Source organism: Cololabis saira, chromosome 24 (assembly GCF_033807715.1).
Source record: "Cololabis saira isolate AMF1-May2022 chromosome 24, fColSai1.1, whole genome shotgun sequence".
NCBI lineage: Eukaryota > Metazoa > Chordata > Actinopteri > Beloniformes > Belonidae > Cololabis > Cololabis saira.
In genome coordinates this window covers 25,510,573-25,531,810 of record NC_084610.1, presented here as the reverse complement: position 1 = coordinate 25,531,810, position 21,238 = coordinate 25,510,573, and the positions used below count along the sequence as shown (strand labels likewise).

At 43.3% G+C, this 21,238-nt stretch overlaps 1 protein-coding gene across 1 annotated transcript in view; it reads left to right on the top strand.

Moving 5' to 3' along the window:
* LOC133425369 (BCL-6 corepressor-like) overlaps positions 1 to 21,238 on the top strand; it is a 57,537-nt gene that overhangs the window by 5,835 nt on the left and 30,464 nt on the right. The window contains exons 2-3 of the mRNA XM_061716196.1: positions 11,533 to 12,250; positions 14,212 to 16,860. Of these exons, the coding sequence (XP_061572180.1) occupies positions 11,567 to 12,250; positions 14,212 to 16,860 (3,333 nt within the window). The 5' untranslated portion in view covers positions 11,533 to 11,566. The remainder of the gene's footprint in view (positions 1 to 11,532; positions 12,251 to 14,211; positions 16,861 to 21,238) is intronic.

Here is a 21,238-nt window from a genome sequence, read left to right as displayed (position 1 = left end):
TTCTATTATTTTACCTCTTTTATTATAATTTTATTTGTTATTTATGTTTTAATGATGTCTTGCTGCTTTTAATGTTGATGTAAAGCACTTTGAATTACCTTGTGTTGAATTGTGCTACAGATAAACAGGGAAAACCCTCTGGTCCTTCTTCTTAAAAGGGGGAACCACCACCCCAGCCTGCTAGTCCAGAATAACGACCCCCAATGTCCCTCAAAGTTCCAGGGAGCTTCAACCAAGATAACCTACAACATCCATAGCCGTGAGATCCACCGCGGAGCCCTGGAGGTGTTTAACCCCCAACCTCAGCTCCAGGGATGGCTGGGATGACACAGACTCCGCCTCCTCCGGGAGGATGTGTTGGTGGGATTAAGAGGATCCTCCTTCCACCGTCCAATCACATTCCCAGTTGAGGTCGACAGCACCGAACCCCTGGTACACACTGTGGGTAAATCACTGTGTTCCCCCCTGGGCTGCCCAATGGTTTTCTAAAACTTCCATTGGGTCTAGTGCTGGGCGGTATGACCAAAAATTTATATCACGGTATTTTTCAAAATTATATCGGTTTCACGGTAAATCACGGTATTTTTTTTTTCATGCACAACTGGGTGTTAACCACATTTTCTAATGATTTGGAAAGGAATTGCTGCCGTAAATTGTCTTAGAATGGCCTATTTTACCGTCATGAGGAGGATGCATAAATCTAATAAATTTGATTTTAACATCTTTTACAAAATTACAAGGTAGAAAATATTTATTGAACATAAAAAACTGAACATGTTTTAATTTCCAGCATTATGTTGTTTTGGTTCCACCTCCTGGTGAATGTTGGTAAAATTCTTATGGGGTTAGTTTTTGGTTGGCCAACGATTTATGTTTGTGGTGCAACAGTTACGGAGCGGCCAGTCTATTTCCTTATTTTACAACAACGTTATTAATTGTTCGTTTTTTTCCCACTTATTCCTCCGAACACCAAAAGTGTTTTTTTGCCATTTTCGGCCGAACAGTTTCGGTTACCGAACAATCGGTGCATCACTGCTGCTAAACAGTCCCCTCACAAACAGTGTCCAGCGGCGCTACGTTCCCAACGTTGTGTAGCTACTGTACAAACTCACCGGTATTACGCTATATGAAAAATTCATATCATAAGAAAAATGAACACCGGTATTCGGTATGAACCGGTATACCGCCCAGCACTAATTGGGTCCATTGAAAGTCGTTCTCCTTGGCCTCTCTGAACTCCTGCCACACCTTAGTTTTGGCTCAGAAACCGTTGCTTGTCCTGCCGGTACCAGTCCAATGTCTCCGGAGTCTGACGGACTAACCGAGCCCTGTAGGACTCCCTGTTCAGCTCGGTGACCCGCCTCACCCTGGGGGTTGGGGATTAACCCCAGGACAGGCAGGGACGATCAGGAAACCTGTTACGACTTTTACTTCCTCTAGATCAGCGGTGTCAAACTCATTTTGCCTGGCGGGCCGGATTTGACCAATTGTTTTCTCGCGTCGCTCAAAATAACAAAAATGGTGCGGAAATTTTTTTTTCTAATTCTTTTTTTTTTTTACTATTGTTATCTAATCCAATACCAGTTTAGTTAATTTTAAAGGAAATATGCACTTTGTTTACACTCTAATTATGTAAAATATATTTCTTCAGGATTTTTTCTTGAAATTTCTCCTTTTTTTTCAAATTATATAAGATACTTTTAATATAATTTTACAAAGATAAACAGAAACAAGTATGTTTTTTTTTATATTTTGCTTTTTTATAGGAAATTTAATTAAAAGCTAAATCTTTCTTATTACATCCGAGAGTGTTTCTTTGTGATTTAGAGATGTTTCCAGTACAATTAAGTGTATTTATTTTTAAAAATTGGCGCGGATATTTACGCCAGTGTGCCGAAAAAGTCAGCACTTCTTTTTTAACTGTTTTACTTTGTCACTATCCTCGTATTCAAAACTGAAATTCTCCCAATAAATATCTTCTATCATCTTTTTTAGCAGTGATATTTTTCCTGCAAAAATATATAAAAGTAGTCAGTTAATAAAAATAAACCACCGTCTACAAAGAAATAAAATTGGCAAATGCATTCTAGAAAACAAAAAAAATGTCAAACTGCTCTCTTTGTGGAATAACGATGGATTTGTAGAAGAAATATATTATGGGATATGCTGCGATTCGTGGACATTATTTATGCCTTCCTTTTTAGTAAATTAACATTTCAGCTTTTTGCGTTGGAAACTTCTCTCGGGCCGCATGTGGCGCACGGGCCGCACATTTGACACCCCTGAGCTAGATAGTCAAGTTTGATGGTCTTCTCGGCCGATCCGAGGACCTCACTAAACCATCCAGTCGGTAGTAGCGACGGGCGGTGTGTACCAAGGGCAGGGACTTAATCAACGCGAGTTACTGGGAATTCCTCGTTCATGGGAAATAATTGCAATCCCCAATCCCTATCACATTGTTCACGACTGAACTGTAGGCCAGGGTGTCGGGGTTGGTACCCTGATGTTTGGTCCAACAAGACAGGTCGCACCAAACATTGGCACCCTGATGTTTGGACGGGGTGTTCATAACGGACAGACGGTGACGAGCACAGAAGTCCAACGAGACAGGACTCTGGTTCAGGTCAGATGGGCCGTTCCTCCCAATCAAAGGTAGCGCTGTCATCACCAACGTGAGCATTGACGTAGGACGATGCCGTCTACTTTTAGGAGCACATTTCATGACACTTGCCAGAGTCTCCAAGGAAGAGAGAGGTGCTGTTTGGTGCATTCACCCCAACAACATTCGGAATCCACTCCCCATCCCCAACGGTGCATGGACTACCCTCTCGTCCTCCCGGGAAAACCCCAACGTATTGTCTCCAAGCTAGGAGTTGTTAGTAATCCCACTCCAGGTCAACATGTCTCTCTCTCCAGACTAAAACAAGCCCCAGTCCGTCTTTGGGAAACCCGTTACTCACGTTGAGCGTTGAGTTGAGTCAACCTCGACACAAGTTCAGGCTCGTTTCCCTAAGAGAGGTGTTTTCCAAGTCCTGAGCTCCGAGGAACAGGAGGCCACGCCTACGACCGCTGGTTACAGCACAACGAATCGGAACAGTGAACCTGCCTGGACCGTCCTGTAGGGGGCAGTTATACCACCCCCTAACAAGTTCACTAGCATTCCCAGGAGTCAACGAAATCTTCTTCATCTTGGATTGTTGCTCCTTGCTTGAATTATGGTCGTGCGTTAAAGCTACGCCGTAGGTTAGCAGCTACGCGCAGCTACCTCCGTCTCTCTGTAGCTACGTAGCTTATTGTTCACTGTAAATATGTCAGATATGTTTACACTAAGTAAATATCTAGTTTACTTGAATTAATGAACTCATTAAATCCAGGGCTTGAGCGTTTTCAGTGTTTCCACCAATAGAGGGCGCTCTCATGCAAGTGCAGCTTTCCCTGGTCAAAGTTAAGGAAGTCAAAGAGACAATGTTTACATAGTCAGAAAATACATTATTTTGTGTCTTTGAAAAATACACTTATATTTACTTAATGAGTGTTGTTGGAGGAACTGAGTTCATTGATTGGCTATTTATTTACTAATGTAGCCACAGATGAAGACAAAATCAATCTTGTTGGAAAAAAGCATTAAAAATCACAATAATCGAAGAATCGTGGCACCAATAATCGAATCGATAATCGTTATAATCGAAGAATCGAAGAATGGAAGCTCCAATAATCGAAATCGAATCGAATCGTGAGGTTCCCTTGTTTGCACACCCCTAGTGCACAAACACGAGCACGAACACGAGCACGAGCACACTCGTCCTTCAGCAGCCGCAGATAAGAGCCGTTATTGAAATCCCCGCTCGCTAACAGCCATCAATTACCCTGCTGTGTGTGTGTGTGTGTGTGTGTGTGTGTGTGTGTGTGTGTGTGTGTGTGTGTGTGTGTGTGTGTGTGTGTGTGTGTGCGTGTGCGTGTGTGTGTGCGCGTGTGTGTGCGTGTGCGCGTTAGCCGCCGCGGAGCGCTGAGGCGTTTTTCTCTCCGCTGGATTATGAGTTCCGCGGGAAAAGAGACAACGTGCCTTATCAGTCGTCCGACTGGGCGATAAAACACACACACACACACACACACACACACACACACACACACACACACACACACACACACACAAAAGTCCGGTTCACTCTAATCGATCCGGTTCCTCGTGTGTTTTAGATAAAATTCACTTCCCGACGGGTTTTTGTTTTTCTGAAGCCGTCGGGTCTAAAGACAATAAAGACAAAAACCTGCGTCTTATCGGAGTTAAGAGACAGGAAATTAGAAGTTGTTGAGGCCGTGATGCCACGGAGACGTGATCGTCGTCCTGCTGAGACTAGACTCTGGGGGACGGAGAGTCCAACCACAACAGTCCCGGGACTGGTTTTAAGTAAAGACTAGAGGGGGAAAACCTGCCGGGACATCAGTCACAAGCTGGAGTTTCCTGCATGGAGAAATTTCGGTTCCTCTACCTAGGGCTGGGCGATTTTGGACAAAAATAAAATCCCGATTTTTTTCTCTGAAAACCCTATTTTCGATTTCGATTTTTTCGGTAAAACTACAAAAGACAATGGAATAAATTGTTTCAACAATAGCAAACAAATGTCCCTATTGGGAATGAAGTGCAATTGAAAGATCCTGTAAATCCTCCTTGAGTTTAGTAAAGTGACAACATTTACCATTTTCTTGACCAAACAAAGATGACTAGACGAGCTCTGTCTGTAATGCAGCTGCAAAAAAGGAAAATCAATTTTCCGATTTTCCTTTTTTAACATCGATTGTGATTAATAAATCCGATTTAGATTTAAAATCGATTAATCGCACAGCCCTACCATCTGGATCCAGACCTGTGGTTCCTCTACTGCGTCTTATCGGAGTTATCGGTGAGACTCGGTGAGAGTCGGTGCGTCTGTCGTTAGTTTCCCCGGTGTGTCCCGCACGTCGCCACAGGTCGGCCTCCTGTCTGCAGCTTTTCAGCCGATTCCACATGTTGAATCGGCGTCGGCCGTCGGTCAAACAGCTCACTCTGTGATTGGCTGTTCAGATCTGCGGACTGAATAAAAAAAAAACATGGCAGACATTTCTTATTTTTTTGTGAATAAAATCAATATTTTGAGTTAGTTTCTGCATAAAAATGCGTTTTGATTAAATTTCTAGCGAGAAATATATATTTTACTTTCATAATATTCACTCAGTGAATGTACATAATTACTCGTTTGCCCGTTGTTGCAACCTCGTCGGAATAAAGGCTGATTTATGGTTCCGCGTTACACCAACGCAGAGCCTACGGCGTAGGTTACGCGGCGACGCGCACCGTACGCCGTAACCTACGCCGTAGGCTCTGCGTCGATTTAACGCGGAACCATAAATCAGCTCCAGAGCCGGCAGGCAGAAATCCCGAAATTTTCGGAGCAAATTTTTTAACAGGCGTAGCTACAACTGTTAGATTTCATCTATTAAACCAACATTTATCTTCCTAAATGAATTGCGGTGTGTCCAAGGGCTTCTTTTTGAGCCCAACCCAGCCCGACACAGGCGACGCGAGGCGACACAGCAGTCGGCCGACAGCGGGCGACGTCGGGTTGGTGTGTCCTCGGCTTAAGACTAGAGGAGGGAAAACCTGCCGGGACATCAGTCACAAGCTGGGGTTTCCTGCCTGGACAAATTCCAGTTCCTCTACCAACTGGATCCAGACCTGCGGTTCCTCTACCGACCACTGCAGTTCTTTTACCGACCACTAGTGTCTTGATCCCAACCTGCGGTTCCTCTACAGACCACTAAAGTCTTGAGGCTGAATTATGGTTCTGCGTTAAATCAACGCAGAGCCTACGGCGTATGGTAGCTGCTACGCGGGAGTCTCTCCGTAGCTACGATGTAGGGTACGTGGTGACGGACGGAGAGGGTTGTGATTGGTTTGCTTGGTAGCAACGCATTTCCACACAAACACAAAAGTCCGGTTCACTCTAATCGATCCGGTCCCTCGTGTGTTTTAGATAGGGATGGGCGGTATGGACTAAAAAATGTATCACGATAATTTCTGGCATTTATCCCGATAACGATAAAAATGACGATAAAAAAAATACCAATTCAACTCCATCTTTGTAACTATAAATCTATCACCACATTCAGTCTTTGGAGCCAAAACACTGCTCTAAAAGATACTAAATACTAAACTACACCAATGGGAATTTATCTTTCTTTCTTTCTTTCTTTCTTCCTTCCTTCCTTCCTTCCTTCCTTCCTTCCTTCCTTCCTTCCTTCCTTCCTTCCTTCCTTCCTTCCTTCCTTCCTTCCTTCCTTCCTTCCTTCCTTCCTTCCTTCCTTCCTTCCTTCCTTCCTTCCTTCCTTCCTTCCTTCCTTCCTTCCTTCCTTCCTTCCTTCCTTCCTTCCTTCCTTCCTTCCTTCCTTCCTTCCTTCCTTCCTTCCTTCCTTCCTTCCTTCCTTCCTTCCTTCCTTCCTTCCTTCCTTCCTTCCTTCCTTCCTTCCTTCCTTCCTTCCTTCCTTCTGGATTTAACACAGAACCATAAATCAGTTTTACACAAAAACGTCATCAACAGGAATGTATTTTTTACGCATTTCCGGTTCCGGTTCATGAAGCAGTCGTGAACTTTCAGCCTCTTTTCTTCGTGTGTGTGTGTGATGTTTTTTGTTTTGGTTTTTTGCACAATAGTTGTCCTTATCTCTTTGATTCACTGTGACCGGAAAAACCAAAGCTAAACAAAGTATCAACTAGTGCTCTGGGGGGTTTAGCACCGTGGAGAAATGGAGTGACGGAGAAGAACGAAGGTTCACGACGGCGTCACGGTGACGGCCTAGGCTCTACGTTGGTTTAACGCAGAGCCATAATTCAGGCTTAAGGTGGGCTCATCACTAGGACTACAGAACCACATCTGGGGATGCAGATCTGCCCTGAGTTCCTCAAGATCCTGGATGTTGTAGGGCCGTTTTTGTTGATGCAAGATTGCGTGGACAACAGGGCAGTCTCCGGTTCGACAGACTGGGGTGATTGTTCCACTTTTATCAAGGCCATATTATTTCTTTCTTCAGTCTTAAATGAGAGAGTACCAACAAATATGTGCACCTGTGAGTAGGGATGGGAATCCAGAACTGGTTCTTGTTCAGAAACTGGTCCCCAATGTTTTTTTTAAATTCTTTGGAATTGATTGCACATTTTGCAAATGATTCTCTTTTCGATTCCAGTGGGCACGAATGACGTCAGCACACACGTTGCTATTAGGGCTGCAACGATGAAAAAAACGCTGCCGATCATACTAGCGTCATTTGCCTCATTGTTGTCCCTTTTCCCCAAATGGAAATCGATAAAGACCCTGACCCTGGTACCCTGGTACCCTGTTCTTAGGTGACCCTGGTACCCTGTTGAACTCGTACTGGTTCAGTTTCCTTCTCCCCAGAGAGAATCGTTCCATCACCCGAATGTTTCGACACCGAAATGCAAAGAAAATCTTCCCAACTTCCTCCGGGTTCAAGTCTTTTCCTTGTTTCCTTCGATCCAGGATTTAATTTCCCTTCAACACTTTTCCGTCTCGTTAATTCTTTCCTCCGCGACGAAAGTTGTCGTTCCTCCTCCTCCTTTTCCTCCTCTTCCTCCTCTTCCTCCTCCTCTCCTCGTCTCCGGCGGCCGCCCAGCTGTCTGGATCTTTTCCTAATGGGCCGACGCTGACGGCCAATCAGAGACGCTTCACGACGCCGTGTGACAGGAAATTCAATTAGACCTTCTCCTCCTTCGTCTGCTCTTCTCCTTCTCTTTTCTCTTCCTGCCGTTCTCTCTCTTCTCCCTCTTTGTTTATCTCCCTCCAGTCCTCTCCTCTCTCTTATCGTTTATTCCTGGATTCATGGAGGGTTAGAGGGAAAAGCTCCGGGAAGGAAAAGCTCCGGGCGTGGAGCGTCGACCAGGAAAACCATAAAAAAGAAAATGAACGAGTTCTCGTATTTTACTCGGTGACGGGAAAATGAAAAGGCCGAGTTCTCCCGACGCTCCGGAGATTTGCCTCTAAAGACGGAATATATTTCTGTTTGTCCTTGAAGGAGAAAGAACACGTGGCGTTAAAACATTTATTTCACAGCGTTTTGAAATCAACTCCCGCTCGGCTGGCTGGTTTTAACTCCGGAGAATCGTCACGTTTCCGTCAGAAAAAACCCCTTTTGGAACCATATTTACTACACATTTACAATCTATTGGAGATTAAAACCTGAACCTTAAAATATCAGTTTCATTACAGAAGTTTGCTGCTTTCGTTTCTGAAAACTCCCTTCGCTCGGTAGCGCTTTAGCTTATGTTATGCTGGTTTATGAAAACTTTAATTAATACCAGAAATGAAATGATTCAGCAGCTTATTCAGTCTGGAATCTGGATAGGATAACTCAAAAAAAGAAGAAAAAAGAAAAGGGTGAATGTAGCCAGGGTTGACCAGGATGAGCTCAGCGCGCCGTTTTTCTGTCCGCGACTGGTTCGTAGATCCGCAGAAAGACTGGTGGACCGCAAGAGTGGAGGCGAGCCGAGTCGGGCCGAGTAGGTGCTGGTGGAAAAGAACCATTACCCTCTGTTTTAGGAGAAACTCACTTTTGGTTCGGGAGCAGTTGGCTGTGCAAAAATGAATCACACACACACTCGCTTTTGCTATAATGAATACATTTATTAAAAGCAGTGCACACAAAAAGACTCACACACAACTGCCCTTTGCTAGGATAACTGTGTCAGGTTATCCCCCGCAAATGACAGAGCAACAAACAATTACACAAGGCTTGGCCTAAACTCTCACCTCGACACAGAAGGACTGGAGAGCCGACAGTCCAAAAGTAGAGCGGCCAGAAACCCTAGCTGGGCGTCGCGCACAAACCCGCAGCAGACTCTGAATCCGGACTTCCGGCTCTCGCGTCTTTATACCTTTCTCGCGGAGGGGATTGCCCCTTCAACCCCCGCCTGCCAGCTCTCACGCTAAGGCTCGGTTCACACGGGACTGAGCTTCCCGTGTGAACAAGCAGTTACAATAAAACTAAACAGCAGGTGCAGACTGTGTTTTGGGAATTCAGGACATCTTCAGGACACAAAACATATTTTTTCTCCCTTCATTCCACCTCTGGCCTGAACATGTCCTAATTCAAAAACAAGCATAATACATGAGCATAATTAATAAAAGTTGAATTAAGGGCATTCCAGGGCACCAAACATATTCCGCCTCTCACCCTCTGATCTCCACTTTCTACCCTCGACCACCGCAATAAAGTCTCTAACGTTTGTCTACAAAGACAGTCTTGGACCTGCTGCCGGTTGTTTTAACTCCTTTGCCTGATCATGGGGTTCCTCTTTGGAACTCCATAAGGCACTGCCACCCCGACACCCAGGACAACCCAGACCCACGGTTCCTACGGGGCTTGAAATCCTTGAAAGTACTTGAATTTCGATGTTGTGTTTTCAAGGCCTGAAAAGTGCTTGAATTTTAGTTTAAGTGCTTGAAATTATAACTGTGTCTTTCACAAAATTGGGATCAGACTGTAGGCCTATAGTTTAGTTATTACAAGGAGAAATAAAATCAGTAAAAGACTTTTACAAAGAACCGACTTATAATCTTTAATGAGGTTGGAAACCAGTATTTTCCCAAGAATATTATTAAAGTGACCCTTACTTGATGTGTAATTGTAACTGTAACTGAATCAAACTTAATTGTTATTATTATTGGGGGGAAAAAATCATTGAGAAATCATTTCTAAATAGAAATTCAAGAATAAAGACGAAATTTCGTGAATAAAGTTGAAATTTCGAGAATAAAGTGGAAATTTTGAGAATAAAGTGGAAATTTCGAGAATAAAGTGGACATTTTGAGAATAAAGTGGAAATTTCGAGAATAAAGTGGAAATTTTGAGAATAAAGTGGAAATTTTGAGAATAAAGTGGAAATTTTGAGAATAAAGTGGAAATTTCGAGAATAAAGTGGAAATTTTGAGAATAAAGTGGAAATTTCGAGAATAAAGTGGAAATTTTGAGAATAAAGTGGAAATTTCGAGAATGAAGTGGAAATTTCGAGAATGAAGTGGATATTTTGAGAATAAAGTGGAAATTTCGAGAATACAGTGGAAATTTTGAGAATAAAGTGGAGATTTCGAGAATAAAGTGGAAATTTCGAGAATAAAGTGGAAATTTCGAGAATAAAGTGGAAATTTCGAGAATAAAGTGGAAATTTTGAGAATAAAGTGGAAATTTTGAGAATAAAGTGGAAATTTCGAGAATAAAGTGGAAATTTCGAGAATAAAGTGGAAATTTTGAGAATAAAGTGGAAATTTTGAGAATAAAGTGGAAATTTCGAGAATAAAGTGGAAATTTCGAGAATAAAGTGGAAATTTCGAGAATAAAGTGGAAATTTTGAGGATAAAGTGGAAATTTCGAGAATAAAGTGGAAATTTCGAGAATAAAGTGGAAATTTCGAGAATAAAGTGGAAATTTCGAGAATACAGTGGAAATTTTGAGAATAAAGTGGAGATTTCGAGAATAAAGTGGAAATTTCGAGAATGAAGTGGAAATTTCGAGAATAAAGTGGAAATTTCGAGAATAAAGTGGAAATTTTGAGAATAAAGTGGAAATTTCGAGAATAAAGTGGAAATTTTGAGAATAAAGTGGAAATTTTGAGAATAAAGTGGAAATTTTGAGAATAAAGTGGAAATTTCGAGAATAAAGTGGAAATTTCGAGAATAAAGTGGAAATTTCGAGAATAAAGTGGAAATTTTGAGAATAAAGTGGAAATTTTGAGAATAAAGTGGAAATTTCGAGAATAAAGTGGAAATTTTGAGAATGAAGTGGAAATTTTGAGAATGAAGTGGAAATTTCGAGAATGAAGTGGAAATTTCGAGAATGAAGTGGAAATTTTGAGAATAAAGTGGAAATTTTGAGAATAAAGTGGAAATTTTGAGAATAAAGTGGAAATTTTGAGAATAAAGTGGAAATTTTGAGAATAAAGTGGAAATTTTGAGAATAAAGTGGAAATTTTGAGAATAAAGTGGAAATTTTGAGAATAAAGTGGAAATTTCGAGAATAAAGTGGAAATTTCGAGAATAATTTCGAGAATAAAGTGGAAATTTCGAGAATAAAGTGGAAATTTTGAGAATAAAGTGGAAATTTTGAGAATAAAGTGGAAATTTTGAGAATAAAGTGGAAATTTTGAGAATAAAGTGGAAATTTTGAGAATAAAGTGGAAATTTCGAGAATAAAGTGGAAATTTCGAGAATAAAGTGGAAATTTCGAGAATAAAGTGGAAATTTCGAGAATAAAGTCGAAATTTTGAGAATAAAGTGGAAATTTCGTGAATAAAGTGGAAATGTCGAAATTAATGTTGAAATACAATTTCAAGATTAAAGACGAAATGTTGTGAATAAAGTTGATATTTCCAAAATAAAGTTGAAATACAATTTCGTGAATAAAGTTGAAATTTCGAGATTAATGTTGAAATACAATTCCGTGAATGTTTGTAATTATTGATCACTGACTCTCGTCTCCCGGTTGCAGGTTTGACGCCGGCCCGGTTCCTCCGGTTCCCAGGATGAATCCGCTAGCGGCCGTTAGCATCGACCGCTCTCTGGCGGGGGAAAGTCTCCGCCCCCAAGGAGGCGGGATCTTCTACCCGGGACTCCTCCCCCTTTCTACCCAGAAGCCCCAGGATCCCGGCGCCTCCTTCCCGCTAGGCTACGACCTGCTGTACAAGCCGGCTAACCTGCTGCTGGAGGCGCAGAAACAAGCTAACGGCTACGTCTACAAAACCCCGACTCCGGGGTTACAGAAACCGATGCTAGTTCCTAGCGCTGACGACCTGGGGTTGGACCGCCGCGTCGTAGCGCTCGACAAACAGTCGGAAATGGCCCTGAGCGGCGGCGCTAGCTTCCTGCGGTTGCCGTGGATCAGCCCCTACGCCGCCGACGCTAGCATGTACCCGTTCCTGGACATGGCGTACAAGGCGTCCTTCCTGTCGCAGCCGCCGCCGCCGTTCCTGCAGCAGCAGCTAGCGTACCAGTCGCTGTGCGCGGGTAGCGGCGGCGACGAGAGACTGTTCTACATGAATCCGTACGCAGCGCCGCCGCCGCACCTTTCCTCCTCCGCGCTAGGTCTGTCCGCGCTAACGCACCGCCAGGACAAGGCGCTGCAGGAGCTAGCGCCGCAGCTAGCGCCACCGCTACACCAGGAACCCTCGGCCTTCAGCACGAGTCCTCAGATCCACCAGGATCCACAGGTTAGTCAGTATTTTTAGTTTGTTAGTCTTTATTTCCGTCAATTATAAGCATAAAAATAATAATAATAACAAGATAATAAACATTTACAGGTTTTTCTTTGGTCAACGTGGTGATTATTTAGACCTAAAACACTGCAAAAACTCATCACTGGAAAAAACAACAATTTCCACCTGTTTCAAGTAGATTTTCACTTAAAATAAGTAGAAAAATCTTCCAGTGGAACAAGATTTTTTTGCTTGTAACGAGAAGATAAATCTTATTTTTCTGTTAATGACTCTTGTTTTAAGTGTAATGAGATTTTTTGACAAAAAATGAGACATTTTAACAAGAAATAAGACAAATATTCCTGGTAAAATTTTGAGTTTTTGCAGTGTACAAGCAAGTTAATAAACATTTACAGGTTTTTCTTTGGTCAACATGGTGATTATTTTGACCGAAAAGGTCTGGACTTGAAGCAGAAAGATGATCTGGACTTTTAATAGAATAGAATATACAAAAAGAACAAATTAAGTATCATGAGGCTAGACAAAATAATAATAATAATAATAATAATAATAATAATGATAATGATAATGATAATAATAATAATAATAATAATAATGATAATGATAATGATAATAATAATAGTAATAATAATAATAATAATAATAATAATTAAAGCTGCAAGCAGCGACGAATGGGTCCTCGCACGTGCAATTTTCACCAATAAAAGTGAACGACTCAAAACCGAGTCCGTTGAAACCACCATGACTCTTTATGTCATGCGCATCGTCGCAGGATGGAGACGCACATTTTGATGTATAACACACCTGGGTGCACGTTACGGTTCGGGCCGTATTAACAGATGAAGGAACGGCATAAATTGCGCCAAAATTAATTAATTCAAAATGTTCTAAATGTCCGACTTCCTGTTGGGTTTGGGCCATGGCGCCAAGAGACTTTTCTTTAAGTTGTGACATGATACAGGTGTGTACCGATTTTCATTCATGTACGTCAAACCTTATCGTGGGGCTTGAGGCACAAAGTTTTCTAGGGGGCGCTGTTGAGCCATTAGGCCACGCCCATTAATGCAAACCACTAAATATCACATTTATCACCAGGCCTGGCTTGGTGCAGAATTTGGTGACTTTTGGGGCACGTTTAGGGGAAAAAAAGACCCTCATTTCGTCAGAAGAAAAATAAAATATAAAAAAAAGAAATTCCTACAGATACAATAGGGCCTTCGCACTGTAAGTGCTCGGGCCCTAAAAATCAATAGGCAAGATGATAAACATTTACAGGTTTTTCTTTGGTCAACGTGGTGATTATTTTGACCGAAAACACTGCAAAAACTCAAAATCTTGTCTTGTTTCTAGTTAAAATGTCTCATTTTTAGTCAAAAAAGTCTCATTACACTTAAAACAAGAGTCAACACTGGAAAAAAAACAACAATTTTCACCTGTTTCAAGTAGATTTTCACTTGAAATAAGTAGAAAAGATTTATTTTTGCTTGTAATGAGAAGATAAATCTGGTTCCACTGGCAGATTTTTCTACTTATTTTAAGTGAAAATTTACTTGAAACAGGTGAAAATTGTTGTTTTTTCCAGTAATGAGTCTTGTTTTAAGTGTATTGTTTTACATTTTTTGTATTTTATTATTATATAATAAATAATATTTTATAATAAAATATAAAATAATATTTTATTATTATTTTATTATTATTATTATTATTATTATTATTATTATTATTTATATATTATTAATATATTATATATATATTTATATATTATTTATATATATTATTTTTTTTTGTATTTATTTTTTTTGGACTAAAAATGAGACATTTCAACTAGAATAAGGCAAATATTCCTGGTAAAATTTTGAGTTTTTGCAGTGTAACGATAGCTCTGAAAACAGAAAGTGAAAAGATGCTACAGAAACCAACAAAACTCTTTACGGTTGTCGTTTCATCTCCTGCAGGTTCAAACCGTTCACCACTTGGAGCGACGACACGGCAGCAAATGCAGTCAAACCACTTCTACGAAGAATCCTCCCAACAAAGGCAGCGGTGCCCACGTTAGCAGTTCGGCTAGCGCCGCTGCACTGGACTCCAATCAAGTTTCCCAACCTCCACCCCAACCCTCCGCTAGCATCTCTACGGATCTGCAGAAGCTTCTTAGCAAGAGTTCCTCCTCGTCCTCCTCCTCGTCCTCAGCCTCGATTTCAGCCTCTCATCCTTTCTACGGTTCGTCGGCTCAAGCCGGCGGCGGCAAAGCCAAAGACGTCAGCCCGGACGTTGCTAACAGAGACGCGAAGAGATCGGCGGAGAGAGCTTTACCTCCCAAAGCCGCGGGAGAAAAACCGTTGGATTTATCGGCCAAAGAGATTGAAGACTTTCCAAATGGATTCCCGACGTCTAAAGTGGAGGCATTGGCCAAGTTGGGGTTTAATAGACAGCCGTCGCACCTCAAAGAGGCTCTAGCGGAACCGATAACTGTGTCGGCAAAGAGTTCGGACTGCGAAATGATCCGCGCGGCTCCGTCGACCACGATTGGTCCGGGAACTTCGTCGTCTGAATACGGCAGATGTTCCAAAACGGCAAACGGCGACGCTATAGACAGTTTGAGTCACCAAAGACCTGCGGCGAACGAGTTAGCCGGCGTTCCCAGTCCCGTTTCTGGAAGGTGGCCCCCAAAAGCCGAATCCGGGCGGCCAAAAGTTCCTCCCATTGACTCGGAAACGGCTCCTCAAAGCGGCAAAGGCGACCCTCGCTTTGGAAAACGTAGCGCAAGTCCCGCTAAACCCGAATCTCAAGAGATATCGTCTAGTCTTCCGGAGCAGCAACCGCAGGCGTCGCGTTTGGACAAAGGAAACGGCTCCGGCCAGATCTACGGCGACTCCTACCTCCCTCCGGGATTAGCCTACACCAACCGCTACATCCCGTACTCGGTGGCGGAGAACATGTCCCTCCAGCGGATGGCGATGCCGAGCAAAGGGCACATGTTCCCTCACCCGCTGCTGCTCGGCGGCGGCGGCTTCTATCCGTCTCACGTCGCCCAAAGACACGTCCTTCCGTACGAACTTCACCAGTATCAGAACACGCAGAAGATGAATCCGACGACGTCCATGTCGGGTTACCCCGGCGTTAGCAAAGAACGGCTCGAGAACAGGCCGAAGGAATCGCTCTGGAATAACGAGCAGTTTAAGAACCTGGAAAGGCCGGACGATAAAAACTCCCACAAGGACAAATCCTTGAAACAAGCGTTAAAAGGCGCCGGTAAAAGCTCCTTCGCTAGCAGAGACAACGTAGTTTGCATCGATTTGGTTCACGATGAGGCAGACGAGGATTTTTCGCCCCACAATCGTAACTCATCGTCTACGAAAACCGGAGATTCCGCGAAACTTGCCGACATTAGAGGCAATAATCAAGAGAAAGGGTCATTGTCTCCAAAAAAACAACATCCAGGTGAAGAGCGGCTAGCTAGCGCTTTACCCGTCGATCCTCGCAACTCATCGTCACCACAACGTCCGAATCAGGAGATTTCAGAAGACGAGGAACCGTCGAGTCCGTTCCCCGACGTCCCCGAGGAGCAGACGATGCGATGCGCCCGAACGTCCGCGTGGCAGTTTTCAAGAAAAACTAAAACTAGACCCGTCGATGACGCTGGAAACTCGGCAACGGATGCTACTAGCGCGGATAATAGTATAAACCAAGTTAAACCAGAGGATTTGGACGATAAACGCACCGAACCGCGGCAGACGCCTTCAGAGAACCAGAACTCGTTGGGGAGAGAATGTACGTTAGGTAGTTTCGCTGACGGCACCGACTCCAACAACAAAACCGAAGCCGGTGGAAGCAAAAACTGTTCAGGAAGTCCGGTACGTAGCGCCGAGGGGCCTAGAGATGCTAGTTTAGCCCCCCTAGCTAGCAGAGACCTCGATCCACCGGTTCCAGCTAGCGCCATACCTGCGTTTGGCGTCAAAGACGCGAGTTATCCAAACGTCAACCGAAGTTTCGTGGAATCGAGTCGCAGAAATCTCAGTTTGACAAGTTCAACTAGCGAAGCTAGAAGTTTCAACGGTCCAGATTACGGAAACGGAAACCTGGCGGCTCAAAACCGGAACAGGAACTTCAACGACAACAACGCCGTTGGGGCAAATGCTAATTTTGGAAATAACACCAGTCCCAGTTGTGGAAGTTCCCAATCGAAAGGTTTTATTCTGTGTGGAAGTAGCAACATCAGCAATGTCCGGGTTCCATTGTACGGAAACGGTTTCGTTAGCAACGGAGGCTCCAACCGGATGCTAGCGAGTTTAGAGGCTAACCGAGGAGCTAACCCGCCCGGAGACGGAGACGACGACCGTCACGTCCAGGACGACGACCGTCACGTCCAGGACGACCGTCACGTCCAGGACGACGACCGTCACATCCAGGACGACCGTCACGTCCAGGACGACGCGGATCCGTCGGACGAGGACGACCGTTCGGGTTCCGGCAGGAACCGGCACGCCGGCCTAGCCAAGCGCATCGCTAGCTCGTCCGGCTACCTGGGCGACCAGCTGAAGTGCGTGACCACGGAGCTGGACGCGGACGCTAGCAAGCTGAGCCGCGAGCAGAGAGCCCTGCAGGTAAGAAGTCGTTATAAAACGTGTTTTTCTGCAGTGAAACAGTTTCACTGAGACGAGACAAACTCAGTGTTCGTGTCTGCGCTAAAAATGAGGGAAAGTATTTTCTCCAAGTTCATCTTAACTCAGATTTATACGGAAGAGAATCAGGACCAGGCAGGAGAAAAATATTTGAGAGGGGAAGATTTGTTTTTATTGTCCACTTCGAGAAAAAAGTTTAAATGTCAAGAATAAAATCGAAATTTCAACTTTTTTCTCGACATTTCTACTTTTTTCCTCGAAGTGCATAATGAAAAAAAAAATCTTCCTCCTCTAAAATATTATTTGTATTTTTCTCCTGCCTGGCCCTGATTGTCTTCCATATATTTAAAAGACAAATGGCAAACTTTTGAATGTTTTCACAACCAACCGGCCAATTTTGGGTTAAGTGAAGAAAATCGCAGTTCCTCTAATGACAACTAGGGCCTGGATCCAGACCTGGAGTTCCTCTACAGACCACCAGGGGCTGGTGTTCATAAACCGTCCGGTACAGGTCAGATGTGTGACGAGAACTCGATGAGAAGGGGGAGTAAAGCCTGAATTATGGTTCCCCGTTAAATCAACGCAGAGTCTACGGCGTAGGGTACACGGTGACGCGTACCCTACGCCGTAGACTGCTAGCACCTCCCAAAAATTGTAACTACGCGTGGAGGCGACGCAGACCAACACAGACGGAGAGGGCTTTGATTGGTTCTTGGTAGCAACACATTTCCGGTTTCTGGTTTGAAGCAGTCGTGAACTTTCAGCCTCTTTTCTTCGTGTATGTGTGATTTTTTTTGGTTTTGTTTTTTTACACCATAGTTGTCCTTATCTCTTTGATTCACTGTGACCGGAAACGCCGAAGCTAAACAAAGTATCAGCTAGTGCTCTGGGGGGTTTAGCACCGCGGAGAAGTCTGAAGGTTCACGACGGCGTCACAGTGACGGCATCGCGGTGACGGTGACGGTGTGACGGTGATAGCGTCGCGGTGATGGCGTCGCGGTGACGGCGTCGCGGTGACGGTGTCGCAGTGGCGGTGTCGCGGTGACGGTGTCGCGGTGGCGGTGTCGCGGTGACGGTGTCGCGGTGGCGGTGTCGCGGTGACGGTGTCGCGGTGGCGGTGTCGCGGTGACGGTGTCGCGGTGACGGTGTCGCGGTGACGGTGTCGCGGTGACGGTGTCGCGGGGACGGTGTCGCGGTGACGGTGTCGCGGTGGCGGTGTCGCGGTGACGGCGTCGCGGTGACGGCGTCGCGGTGACGGCGTCGCGGTGACGGGGTGACGGTGTCGCGGTGACGGCGTCGCGGTGACGGCGTCGCGGTGACGGCGTCGCGGTGACGGTGTTTTTTTTGTCCACTGACGATGAAGCTCAGGTGACCGCGTTGGAGAGGAGGGCACGTTGGACGGTGTTTGGTTTTGTTTGACTTTTCTGAGGTTGTTTGGCAGCAGGAATAGATGGATGAGGAAGAGGAGGAATAGGAGGAAGAGGAGGATGTAGCCTCGTCTCTCCTCTCCTCTGCAGATCTGATGTCTGGTCCAACTAAGTTGAGTAAACGAGGCCTCGGGGCTTCGTTCTGGTGACGACGGTGGCAGGAAGAGCCTTCCTCTTCATCACCACCTCCTCCTCCTCTTTCTTCTCCTCCTTCTTCTCCTCCTCTCTTGCAGACGGAGAGAAGAAGGAGGGGAAGGTTTCTCCAGAATTCCTCTCTTCTCTGTGAATCCTCATCAGCTCTGATATCTTTCACCAGCGACTGCTCCGTTTCTCTCGTGTTGATGAACAAGTGAATAAATTATGAGTTTTCTCTGCAGACGTGGACGGATTTAAACCGGAGTCGGATCCAGAACTTTCTCTGTAACAGGAGATCGTTGATGGGCCGATAACTGACGGGTTTTAGGAGATTCTTTCCCCCGTTAGAACAAGCAGATCTGCTTAAATCTTCTAAACCTTTTTTACCCCTTGGATGAGAGAAAAACAGAGCAGGGATTTATTTCTATAGTATAACATAGCATAGTATAGCATAGTATAGTATAGCATAGCATAGCATTGCATAGCATAGTATAGCATAGCATAGCATAGCATAGCATAGTATAGTATAGTACTTCAACAATATTCTCGAAATGTTGAGAAAAAAGTCAACATTTTGTGAATAAAGTTGAAATGTTGAGAAAAAAGGTTAAATTTCGACTTTATTCACGGAATTTCAACTTTTCTCTCGACATTTTGACTTTTTTCTCGAAGTGCACAATAAAAAAAATCTTCCCCTCTCCAATATTTCTTCTCCTACCCTGATTTTCTTCCGAAGGACCAACTAAGAGTTTTGCTCAAGTTAAATTGCAGCGTTTTTGAGTTTTCGTCCAGGAAATTTGACTTTCACCATCAAAATTTGAATTGTTCTCATTCGGTCCTGCATCTTCCCAGTTTAGATGTTCTGGTTCTGGTCCCAGTCCAGCTCTGAACTGGTCCATGTATTAAGTCCTGCTCAAAGCGCCTCCTAGTGGCAACAAGGAGAAACCTGCTGGATGTTTCCATGTGGCCGTTCTGACACCATGGTCAAAGAAATGTGTCATTTATACCTCAGAATTCTGTTATTTTCTATGTTCATGATGAATGGGTGACTTTGATGGGACACCAAATACTTTATGGTGATATTGACCAGGATTGTGGTGGAACTTGGGGGCCGTAGGTGCCGGGGCCAGCGCTGCTGGCAGCTTTAGTTTTATAGATGGTTTGTGGTCGGGACGGAGGGAATCGTGCGTCAAACCCCAGCTGGCCGCCGGGGAGGTCGGGAGCAGGGGAGGTCTGTTTTTATTGGTTACCGTGGTTACCCGAGGTCGCCCTCAGGCTGTTTTGTTGTTTTGGCTCCAACGTGATGTCAGAAATCCTGAGGCTTCCTGCGTCTTCAGCTGGAAACAGCTGAGTCTGAGTGGTCTGTAGAGGAACCGCAGGTCCAGATCCAGGTCCAGGTTCTAGCGGTCGGTAGAGGAACCGCAGGTCCAGATCCAAGTTGTAGGAGGAACTTGCAGTTTTCTCGACATCTTTAAAAACAGGATTTTGACCTTTTTATCAAAAGTTTTTTGATTGCAGAGTCAAAAACTGATTAAGGAAGTTCAAGGAACCCAGAATTATTAAAAACACGATTTAAATATCACCAAACCGTGAGGTAAATGTCATCTAGAGTAATAAAGTTTAGTGTTGACCCCTGTCAATCATTTTATTGATGTCATTAATTATTTTATTGATGTTGTCAGCGATTTTATTGATGTCAACGATTTTATTGATGTCAACGATTTTATTGATGTCAACGATTTTATTGATGTCAACGATTTTATTGATGTCGTCAATGATTTTATTGATGTCAACGATTTTATTGATGTCGTCAATGATTGTATTGATGTCAATGATTTTATTGATGTCGACGATTTTATTGATGTCAATGATTTTATTGATGTCAACGATTTTATTGATGTCAACGATTTTATTGATGTCAACGATTGTATTGATGTCAACGATTTTATTGATGTCGTCAACGATTTTATTGATGTCAACGATTTTATTGATGTCATCAATGATTGTATTGATGTCAACGATTTTATTGATGTCAACGATTTTATTGATGTCGTCAGCGATTTTATTGATGTTGTCAACGATTTTATTGATGTCAACGATTTTATTGATGTCAACGATTTTATTGATGTCATCAATGATTGTATTGATGTCAACGATTTTATTGATGTCAACGATTTTATTGATGTCGTCAGCGATTTTATTGATGTTGTCAACGATTTTATTGATGTCGTCAGCGATTTTATTGATGTCGTCAATGATTTTATTGATGTCGTCAACGATTTTATTGATGTCAACGATTTTATTGATGTCAACGATTTTATTGATGTCGTCAACAATTTTATTGATGTCAACGATTTTATTGATGTCAACGATTTTATTGATGTCATCAATGATTGTATTGATGTCAACGATTTTATTGATGTCAACGATTTTATTGATGTTTTCAATGATTTTATTGATGTCAACGATTTTATTGATGTCAACGATTTTATTGATGTCGTCAACGATTTTATTGATGTCGTCAACGATTGTATTGATGTCAACGATTTTATTGATGTCAACGATTTTATTGATGTCGTCAACGATTTTATTGATGTGAACGATTTTATTGATGTCAACGATTTTATTGATGTCGTCAACGATTGTATTGATGTCAACGATTTTATTGATGTCAACGATTTTATCGATGTCGTCAACGATTTTATCGATGTCGTCAACGATTTTATTGATGTGAACAATTTTATTGATGTGAACGATTTTATTGATGTCAACGATTTTATTGATGTTGTCAACGATTT